The sequence below is a fragment of the Bos indicus genome, chromosome 23 (assembly GCF_029378745.1).
Source record: "Bos indicus isolate NIAB-ARS_2022 breed Sahiwal x Tharparkar chromosome 23, NIAB-ARS_B.indTharparkar_mat_pri_1.0, whole genome shotgun sequence".
In the NCBI taxonomy this organism is placed as follows: domain Eukaryota; kingdom Metazoa; phylum Chordata; class Mammalia; order Artiodactyla; family Bovidae; genus Bos; species Bos indicus.
In genome coordinates, this window is record NC_091782.1 from 52,821,841 (window position 1) to 52,832,688 (window position 10,848).

Genomic DNA, 10,848 nt, shown 5'->3' on the forward strand with positions numbered 1-10,848 from the left:
GCTCCCAGGGCAGTGGGCTGAACCTGGAAGTTGTGGGCGGGGCGGGTTTGCAGGCGGCCCCGCCCTTCGGGCCTTGTTCCCGGGGTCTCCTGGACCAGGGGCCACTCTGTGCTGGGAGCTGTGAACATCTGGAGCTGAGGAGGCAGGTGAGCCCCTCCCGTGGGAGAGAGAGCTGAAGGGGAGCCCCGGCAGGGACTCGGGCTCAGGGCACGCCTAGAAGGTGGGGACTGAGAAGCCGCCACGCTGCCACCTGGAGGCAGAAGGGTGACTGCCTGGCTAAAGGATGGGGAGCTGGGTAACGGAGCTCGCAGAGGCCACAGGGCCTCAGAGGGGCTCAAGGGGCTCTCGGGTCTGGCGGGAGGATGAGCCGTGTCGGTCGAGTGTGTTTGAGCCCCAGGGCTGGGCCAGGCAAGAGCCCGAGTGAAGGGTCAGGACCTCCTCCGTCTGCCGCAGTGGCGGGAGGTGCGGAGTGGGGACAGTCCTGTTCTCAGGCTCCGAGCGGCAGCAGGGAGAATGTGGGCCAGACCAGATGCGGAGTCAGGGCCAGCCTGGCTGGAGAGCTTTAAGGGGACAGGAGGCGAGGCTTGGTGGTGGTTGTGGGGGGGCTGGAGCGGGCTGGGAGGACACGGGGCCCTCTCAGGGCCTGAGGCCAGCCGTGGTGTGAGTGAGGGTCTCGTTACCAAGGGAGGATGGCCACAGGTGGGCTGGGGGCTGATGGCTGTGCCACGTCCGGTTTCAGGTGGGCCGGGGCCACCCCGCCCACCTGCCTGACCCCCTCTGACCTCCCCGCCTCTCCCACGGCCTCAGTGCTCCCCCTGGCTGCACCCCGTCACCCTGACTGTCCTCTCCTGAACCCCTGTCTTTCGTCCTTTCCTCTCCTGTGTCCCTCAGGACCTGGTTTCCAATGTCAGGCTCGGTGTCCGCTGGTGGCTGTTGAGGAAAGAAAGGAGGGAACCTTCAAATCCTGTTTCTGGTAAAGAAAGAACTGAAAATTTAAAAAAAGCACAGTGTCTGGGCCCCATGTCCCATGTCCGAGGGTCCCTGAGGGCTGGGAAGCGGAGAGCAGGCGCCCTGAGCTGGGTTGGGGTTCAGGGACACTTGCTGACCATCAGGACCCGAGGCCCGGCTCAGACGGAGCAGCCACTGTAGGTGGAAATTCCTCGCTTCACAGCCCATTTCCTCCCGGATTCCAGCCTGTCTGGCTCCAGTTCAGCTTCTCAAACATTTCTCAGCTATCAGCTGGAAAATGGGGAGACCTGGTCTGCTTCATAACTGAACATCTCCCAGGGATTCCTCAGGAGTATGTGCAAGAATACACGGGGCCTTGTGGGGACCTGGCAGAGGGCCGACAGGGCTCTCACGTGGGGTCTCTCCCCTCCTCCTCTCTAGCCCTGTCCTCCCCCTTCTCAGATGGGAAAGGACTGGACTTCACTGCTCCCAGGAGCCCAGCAGTGTGTGTCGGGGGGTGTGCGCCCCCGTTAGCCACTGGGGTTCATTCCCCGAGGCTCTCAGCTGCTTGACCTGCTGCCAGGACCACACGTCGTGACCTTAACCTTGGACTTCCTATTTGGACAGAAAGCACCGTACACGGATCTTGCTCCATAGACTATTTTGCACTCCACCCTGAAAGGACAGTGTCCTGTGTGAGGTGGGCGGCATTCAGAGTTACTGAGGGTCTTTCTCTCCGCTCTCAGACTCCAGACCTGGCCTCATGGACGCGCTCTGTGAAGCAAATGGCACCTTCACCCTCCGCCTTTTAAAGGCCCTGTGTGAACACCGCCCTTCAGAAAACGTGATTTTTTCTCCTGTGAGCCTCTCCTCGGTCCTGGCCATGGTCCTCCTGGGAGCCAAAGGGGACACCGCTGCCCAGATGGCCCAGGTGAGCCGGAGCGGGGACTCTTTCCCGTGTCCTGTCCGCTCGCCCGCTGCATACTGCCTTCTCCAGGCCTGCCTGTGGGAGGGTGCGGTGGACGGGGTGCAGACGCGTGCTGCCTTGGGAGGGGCTGGGGCTGCCCAGACACAGGGGCCGGAGCTGAGGTCTCCTTCACCAAGGTTTTTCTTGGGTAATCCTTCTCCAGTTAATAGCCTGGATGTGACTATCAAACTTTTGTCTTAATACTTTTATTTTTACTTAGGAAATGATAATGATTGCTTGAGATCTCAGCAGCTGAGCTCTGTCTCAGTTTGAGAGTACTGATGTTTGTACTAAAACTTGTAGCTGTTCGTTGGTGAGAAGGGTAGGTTAATAGGTATTTCAAGTCAATGATATACCACCATGCTTTCCAGCTGAGTCAGGGGATAAGCGGAAATGTGCAAAGAAGGTGCAAAGGCGTGGGCTTTTTACCTGTAGAGATGCCTAGGTGTGAGTTAGCCTAGATGAACAGATACTCAGAAACATCCGCTCGAGTCTGTCCCGTCCCCAGGGAAGTGTCTAGAGCAGACAGAGGAACATGTGCAGGAGTCGCCCAGAAGGCGGTGTGGTCCTGCGGTCCACACGGGCCCCCTCACTGCCGGGCGCCTTTCTGTTTCACTCTGCCTATCCATTACTCTGAGAACCCTGGACGGTAGCGATTACTCATCGTAATAATTTCCCAGCTCATGTGTGAGAGCCTGAAGGTTGAGGTGTTGAGAGTGACTCTTTATTCCTGAGGAACTTTATGGTGTGTAGGCGGGCCCATGAGCCCTAGAGCAGCTTCGTGGGGGAGCTGGTGTGTGGTGTGTCTGCTGTGACGTGGAGTGGGCCTGGCCTTCCTGTGCTGAGGTCACAGGCCCTGAGGGTGCGAACTCCGCCTGGCTGCCTGGCGTGTCTTGGGAAGGGCTCCCGGCCTGCGGGCTGTGGGCTCTGGGCGCCGGCAGACTCTGGAAGCACAGTCTCTGCCACTGTCGTTGTTCATACTCATTTCTCCTCGGATTTTAATGCCTTTATGTGAATCTCTCCTTTTTTTTTTTTGGTAAATTTTAGAGTTAAGCTGTCCTACATTTAGGCACACTTACACTGTCCTTAGGATGCAGGATTTTAAAGCAGCTCCTTCTCTGAATTTCTCCAGTCCTTTCATTCTTTCTTTGTTACTCATCTTTAAACAAGGGAGATCAACTGAGACAGAAAAGCCAACTCTTTTACCCATTTCTGTTCTACTTTCTGTATCTTCCCCCTCTCCCGTGTCGTCTTGCTTCTCCGCTGCTGCTAAGTTGCTTCAGTCGTGTTCGACTCTGTGCGACCCCAGAGACGGCAGCCCACCAGGCTCCCCTGTCCCTGGGATTCTCCAGGCAAGAACACTGAAGTGGGTTGCCATTTCCTTCTCCAACGCATGAAAGTGAAAAGTGAAAGTGAAGTCGCTCAGTCGTGTCCGACTCTTAGCGACCCCATGGACTGCAGCCCGCCAGGCTCCTCCGTCCATGGGAGTTTCCAGGCAAGAGTGCTGGAGTGGGGTGCCATCGCCTTCTCCAGTATGTACTAAATCCACACTTAAAAGTCGTGTCCTTTTAGGAATATTTTGTAAAGTATTTGAGAAAAAATGCTGGTCACAAAACTTTTAGAAATTGAAGGGCAATATTGATCATTTTAAATTACTTATCTCGATAGGTGCTTTCCTTAAACACAGAGATGGACTTTCACCAGGATTTCCAGCAGCTACTTGTTGAGCTGAACAAGACTGACACTCAGTACTTGCTCAGGACGGCCAACAGGATCTTTGGGGAGAAGACATATGAATTTCTCTCTGTAAGTTCAAGCAACAGAACAGTACAAGTTGTGATCAAAATGTAGAGGGTGAGAGAAAGACCCCAGAGAACTGATACTTATGAACACGATTTTTAAAACTTGTAATTCTCTAACTGTACTTTGAATTAGTTGAAATTTGACTATTTCTAAAGTGCATTTGTCCATTATGATTATTCATAGCTGAGTTCTCACCTGTTTATAAACGCTGATCTTTTCATATCTAGCAGACTGAGATGATCACCTTTAAGGGATTAATGGTTACTTTAATGTAATATATATACTGTTCAGAATTTTGGAAACTCACTGACCACTCTCCTCTCCAAAGACCTTTAAGGAATCGTGTCTTCGCTTCTACTATGCTGAGCTGGAGCAGCTCTCCTTTGCTGAAGCTGCAGAGCCATCCAGGAAGCACATCAACGCTTGGATCTCAAAGAAGACTGAAGGTCAGCGCTCCATGGTGGCTCCCCCACTTCTGCTCCTCCTGCTCCTCTCGTCCCTGGTCTTTCTGATGGTCAGCGCTGTGTTGTCTGGGCCCCATGGACCATCTGAACGTTAATGGACTCGCAGAGGTTCTGATCAGATGCTCGGGTTTTCAACAGCAGAGACTTCATCGTGTCCATTCTCCCCGGAGCAGAGTGACCGGCAGGAGCAGAAGCTCACAGGCCGGGCTTGCAGGTTAACACCTCACAGAGAAGCATCGTCTCCCTCGGGCGTGTGTTCTCGCGTCACTGAATGCCGCATCTCTGTCGGAAGGAGCCCGGGGCCGCCTCTGAACAGCCTCTGTGGCCCTCCGTCACACGAGACTGACCCTCTCCTGCTCCTTTCTTGTCTCCTGCCTCCACTCCTGTCCTAGAGCCTAGGACAGGCTAGACCCATGACAGGCCCGCTGCAGACCCTCTCTCGGGCTGATGGTTCTGCAGACTGAAATCACTGCATGGGGGTGGGTTGAGCCTCGTTCACTTCTGTTCCCCAGGGTGTCCTGCTGTGGCCTTGGCCCCATGGTGGCCATGTGATGTTGGGCCCAAACAGACCCCTCTGTACCAATTACACGTGGTACCACTGAGAGCGATGATCCTTCCGCTAGTACATGGACCAGCAGAGAGCAGGAGGTGGTCTTTCCTTCAAGACCTAGCCATCCTTGCCCTGTTTCTCCTCTGCCCTCTCGAGGCGTGAATTAGCAGGGGTGCTCTTAGTTCATTGAAAAGGCTTGATTGGATCTCCGGGGGAGAAAGGAGTACCTTTCACGTGCTCCCTGACCTTCTCTGAGAATGTCTGGGGGATCATAGTGAAACCTTTGCTAGAGGCTTCCAGAAGTTTGTCCTTGTGATGGTGTGCCCTCTGATGCGCAGTCCTGGAAGGCTGGCTCTGCATGTGGCCTCTCCAGCCATAGCCTCTCCAGCCCATCCATCATTTCCTGTCTGTCTCCACCCACCTGGAGCGGACTTATCCTTGAGTGATGAAGTGGTTCACGTCACCCACTTTGCAGAGGTCCTGAAGCACCGAGATCATAAACGCCACCCATGTGTGTGGCTTCCGTTTAGAACAACCCAAACTGGGCAAATCTGAAAGCAGAACTTTGGTTCTAGACTACTAATCGGGATTTTCCAATGAGACTTATCAAGGGTTTTTTCTATCATGCTTTGTATTCTCTACTTCTCCCTAAGGTAAGATTCCAGAGTTGTTGTCTGCTGACTCCATTAATGCAGAGACCAAGCTGGTTTTGGTCAATGCTGTCTACTTCAGAGGGAGGTGGAGTGAGGAATTCGACAAGGCGTACACCAGGGAGATGCCTTTTCGAGTAAACCAGGTGGGGGAAGCTTCTGAACATCCTGAGAATTTGGTGAAAAAATTGAAAAATTTAACTTTGTAAGAGCATAGATCATTGGTTAATAATAACTTGAAACTTCACATTTCTGAATGAAATTTTAAACTCAGTGGTGAAGAACACCTGTTGCCTTTAGTCTTTTGCATTTTTTATTGCTCCTAGAGCCTTGATAACTTCTCATGAAGTCATTGCTGTATGAGTGTATTCATCCTACATTCAGCCTGAAAGCTCAAGTTTTTCTTTTAAGTCCAAATTGCTCAGATAGAAAGCAAAAAATGAAGAAGAAATCCAAATTTAAAACCCCCACAGGTGTTAGGAAAGTGTGATCTGGGTATTACTATGATGGGGGTGGGGGGGGGTGGGGGGCGGTCTGCAGAGGGAAAGAATAAGAAAATGTATTTCTTTAATCAATTATTTAAAAAATGAGAATAAATACAGACTTGATTTGCTATTAATTAATCTCCAAAAATTCAGTAATCATAGCTTTCTAATAATAAATTTTGACACAGACCTTAGTCTTGACATTGAGGTATAATTTCAATTGAGACAGGCATTAAAATAGTTTGTTAACCACTCCCCCACAGCCAGCACTTATAAAAATGCCCTTTTAATGCAATTCAGAAATTTATAGGAGTAAAACCCTTTTCTTCGAATACGGTATACTGTAAATAATCAGTCTTCTAGTTGCAGAGTGGGAGGGGAGCACTCCACAGCTGGCATGGATTTTAGAAATTTGTTTTAATCTTTTTAATAGATGACCTGTGTCAACCTGTAAAACTGAATTTAGTAAGGGCAGTATTTCAGTTAACTTCTGTGCACATACAGCACTTCTGTATTTTAAAACTTTATTTCCTCCAATTGAAATTTCAGAATTGGTACAGTTGTGTTTAATTGCATGAAGACCCACGTGGTTCTTTTTTTCTTACTGTGCAGCGCAGCATGTGGGATCTTCGCTTCCTGAGCAGGAATTAAACCTGCCACGCCCGCAGTCTAACCTCTGGGCCCCCGGAGAACCTCCTCATGGCTCCTTGCACTTGTCACACTTTTCCGAGCCTGTCTACATTTCTGGACTGCACTGCTGTGAAACTCTAAGGTTTCATAAAACATTTTTCTAATTAAATAGCAGTGATTTTCATCAGATTCTATTGTTTCATTAGATATATTTACTGGGCATCTTTTAGCTCTGGAAATCTGACTTCCTTTCTGAGCACAGCAGAGCACCACATTTATTTTGCTGAATGAACCATCTTTCCCAGGCAGCACCGGTGTGCTGACGACAGGTGCCTTGTGATGGGAGCAGGGAGAAGCTGCTGGACAGTTTGTAGCACTAATCAGGGCGCGGATGCCGTTTCCATCGGGGGTTCTGCACACCCCTCCATCCACCGCCTCTCCCAGAGACGGTGCTGCCTCCTCCGATGATCTGTGTCTGATTCCGGGTCATCTGTTTACTCCTGCAGAAGGAGCAAAGGCCAGTGCAGATGATGTTTCAGGACAGCGAGTTCAGACTGGCCCACATAAAGGAGGTGCAGGCCAAGGTGCTGGAGCTGCCGTACGCGGGTGAGGAGCTGAGCATGCTGGTGCTGCTCCCCGACGACCACGTGCCTCTGAGCTCGGTGAGTGTCCTGCGCGCCCTTCCTGCCCCGCTGGCCCTTGAGCCCCTCCTCCTGCTCTTGGGTGTACTAGCTCGGGTACCAGAGCACGAGATGGCACACCTGTCTGCCAGGTGACTCGGGGTGGAGGGGGGCGGGGGGGAGCCCTCCAGGAAAGGAGACTCAGGGCTGCCTGACGTTGCTGAATCCCAAAGTCAAATTCTGGCCTTTCAGGTGGAGAAACATCTCACTTGGGAGAAGTTCCTCGCCTGGACCCACCCTGACTCCATGAAGAAGACCCAGGTGTCTGTCTTCCTCCCGAAATTTAAGCTGGGGAAGACCTACAACATGCGGTCGGTGCTCTCGGGCCTGCGGGTGGCTGAGGCCTTCCAGCCGGGCCGGGCTGACTTCTCAGGCATGTCGCATGGCAAAGGCCTGTGTCTGTCTACCTTGGCCCACAGGAGCGTGGTGGAGGTGAACGAGGAGGGCACGGAGGCCGCGGCCGCCTCAGCCGCGATCGAGGTCGACTGCGGCCTGGACCAACCCCGGTTCTGTGCCGACCACCCCTTCCTGTTCTTCATCAGACACAACGGCTCCCGCAGCACTCTCTTCTGCGGCAGGTTCTCCTCCCCGTAGGGGTGCGCACGCCGTGCCTGCCCACCCTGCCTTCCCTGTGTCCCCAGGGCCTGGGCAGCTCCCAGCCTGAATGACTCACTAGCACACCCTTGCTTCTCCTCCAGGCTGACCCCCGAACGGGGATTGAGGGCCAGTAGACCTCAGTGAGACGCAGCCTGAATCCCGTAGGATGGTGGGCAAAGCGCTCCGTGGGCCGCAGACTCACTTCCCACTCACTCCCGAGTGCGTTTCTTTCCGGTTGCACTGTGTTCTCTTCCTGGTCACCTGCTTGCCTTAGCCTGTTTCGGTATTCATCCAGGCCACTAGCTGTCACCACCGTTTGATAGATTTCCTGGTGCTTGTGCTTTTTAGGAACGTTCCGTAATGCGTATTTATTTTTTTGGCTGGGTAGCCCATGGGATGTCAGTTTCCCGACCATGGATGGAACCCATGGCCCCTGAGATGGAAGCTTGGCTTCCTTTCCATTGACCTGCCTGGGAATTCCCTCTTTAATGCCCATCTTATCTTTCTTTGACATTCACTGGTCACCATGAATACTGCCAACCCTGCATTAGGCCCTGGGGAAGGAAGTAGGGGGGTGTGACCTCTGACTCCTGACCCCATGGCAGAGGTAGGCAGCTCTGAGGACCACCAGGCTGGACTAGGTCCTGCCTCTAGGTTACCATGTGACCACTGGAAGGATCACATGTTTCCTCGTGTTACTGTATTTCTCCACTTCCAACTCTAACGGGAAAAATCACGTTCAACCCTTAAAGCTCATTTCCAATGTCATCTTCTCTGAGAGCTGTTTCCTTTCCTGCAAAACCAGAGGTGCGTCTTTGTACCCACACTGCCCCTTGGGAGATGGCACGTCCCTGACAGTAGCTCTCTGCATATTGCCCCTCTGTGTTTTCTGGCTTTAAGGCCCTTGGGGATGGGGCTGTGCTTCATGCATCAGGGTATCACTTACAGTGCATGGATAAGCAATTTGATGATGGGCTCTGTGACTTTAAAAAAAAGGATTAGAAATCAGTTTTTCTAATTGATAAATAATAGAAACAATTTATTGAAAAAACAATTTTTTTTTAATAATTTTTTTTATTGAGGTGAAATTTGTAAAACCTAAAATTACCATTTTAAAGTGAATGACACACTGGTGCTTAGTCTGTTAGTGCTGTTGTTCAACCATCACACTGATCTCGTTCCAAATGTTCTTCATCCCCCTGTATCCACTAAGCAGTTACTCCCCATTCCCTGCTTCCCCAACCCGTGGCAACCACCAGCCTGCTTTCTATCTCCATGGATTTTCCTGTGCTGGCAATTTCATGTAAGCTGAATCATGCACGACCTCTTTTGTGTCTGGCCTCTTTCATCTCACATAATGCGTATTAAAAAGCAGGGGCATCACTTTGCCAACAAAGGTCCATATAGTCAAATCTATGGTTTTTCTAGTGGTCATGTACAGATGTGAGAGTTTGGACCCTAAAGACGGTGCCAAAGAATTGATGCTTTTAAACTACGATGTTGGAGAAGACTCTTGAGAGTCCCTTGGACTGCAAGGAGATCAAAACAGTCCATCCTAAAGAAAATCAATCCTGAATATTCATTGGAAGGACTGAGGTTGAAGCTGAAGCTCCAATACTTTGGCCACCTGATGTAAAGAGCTGACTCATTGGGAAAGACCCTGATGCTGGGAAAGATTGAGGGCAGGAGAAGGGGACGACAGAATATGAGGTGGCTGGATGACATCACAGAAATGATGGACATGAGTTTGAGCAAGCTCCAGGAGATGGTGAAGGACAGATAATCCTGGCATGCTGCAGTCCATGGGGTCGCAGAGTCAGACATGACGAGTGACTGAACAGCAACAAAATGTGTTCAAGATTCATCCGTGTTATAGCAGATGTCAGCAGTTCACCCTTTTTTGTGATTGAGTAATATTCCATTGAATGCAAAGAGCACATACTGTTTGTCCAGCCGTCCACTGATGGACATTTGTAAGTTTCCACTCTTGGTTCATTGTGAGCAATCCTGCTATGAACATGCATATACACGTATTTATTTGAGTATTTGCTTTTCATTCTTTGGGGTACATTACTAGGGGAAGTTGCTGGGTCAAATGGTGATTTCATGTTTAATTCTTTGAGGAAATACCAACGTGCGTTCCACTGTGGCTACTCTCCACTCTTGTATGAGGGTTCCAGGTTCTTCACAGTCTTACCAATGTCTGTTATCTCCTTTCTTTTAAAAGTATTAAAAGAAAGTGGGTAAGAAGTGATACCTCACTGTGGTGTTCATTTGCATTTCCCTAACGTCTAATACAGAGAAGGCAATGGCACCCCACTTCAGTACTCTTGCCTGGAAAATTCCATGGGCGGAGGAGCCTGGTAGGCTGTAGTCCATGGCGTTGTGAAGAGCCGGACGCAGCTGAGTGACTTCCCTTTCACTTTTCACTTTCATGCATTGGAGAAGGCAATGGCAACCCACTCCAGTGTTCTTGCCTGGAGAATCCCAGGGACAGGGGAGCCTGGTGGGCTGCCGTCTATGGGGTCACACAGAGTCGGACACGACTGAAGCGACTTAGCAGCAGCAGCAGCAGCAGCATCTAATAATGTTGTGCGTCTTTTCACGTGCTTACTGACCACTTGTATATGTCTTCTTTGGAGAAAAGTGTGTTCAAGTCCTTTGTTCGTTTTTTCATTGGGCTGTTGGTCTTTTTGCTGTCAAGTTGTAAGGGTTCTTTATATATTCTGGATGTTAGGCCTTTATCAGATTTGTGATTTGCAAGTATTCTCTCCCATTCTGCAGATTATATTTTCCCTTTCTTGATAATGTCCCTCAATCCACAGAAGTTTTAATTCAATGAAGTTGAGTTTATCTATTTTTTCCCTTTTGTTGCTTATATTTTTGGTGTCACAGCTAAGAATCTATTGCCCTATCCAAAGTCATGAAGATTTACAGCTGTTTTTTTTTTTTTCCTAAGACTTTTATGGTTTTAAGTTTTACATTTAAATTGTTAATCTGTTTGATATCTGTGATATGAGGTAGATGTCCAACTTAATATTTTTGCATATTTCTTTGTGGTATTTTATTGATGA

At 50.3% G+C, this 10,848-nt stretch overlaps 1 protein-coding gene across 1 annotated transcript; it reads left to right on the top strand.

The window, feature by feature from the left end:
• Window positions 1-49: 49 nt before the first annotated feature.
• Window positions 50-10,028, top strand: LOC109577340 (serpin B9-like). Its single transcript, XM_019986253.2, has 8 exons — window positions 50-146; window positions 892-973; window positions 1,695-1,879; window positions 3,584-3,721; window positions 4,047-4,164; window positions 5,386-5,528; window positions 7,004-7,159; window positions 7,370-10,028. Exons 3-8 carry the CDS (start codon window positions 1,712-1,714, stop codon window positions 7,769-7,771), a joined length of 1,125 nt encoding a protein of 374 aa, XP_019841812.1. The 5' UTR covers window positions 50-146; window positions 892-973; window positions 1,695-1,711; the 3' UTR covers window positions 7,772-10,028.
• The last annotated feature ends 820 nt before the right edge of the window (window positions 10,029-10,848 follow it).

Bases quoted from the DNA above. Each gene is read 5' to 3' on its own strand.
- LOC109577340 (XM_019986253.2), top strand. From the start codon at position 1,712: ATGGACGCGCTCTGTGAAGCAAATGGCACCTTCACCCTCCGCCTTTTA. The intron at 1,880-3,583 runs GTGAGCCGGAGC...TTATCTCGATAG, and splicing joins CCGCTGCCCAGATGGCCCAG to GTGCTTTCCTTAAACACAGA. The intron at 7,160-7,369 runs GTGAGTGTCCTG...CTGGCCTTTCAG, and splicing joins ACCACGTGCCTCTGAGCTCG to GTGGAGAAACATCTCACTTG.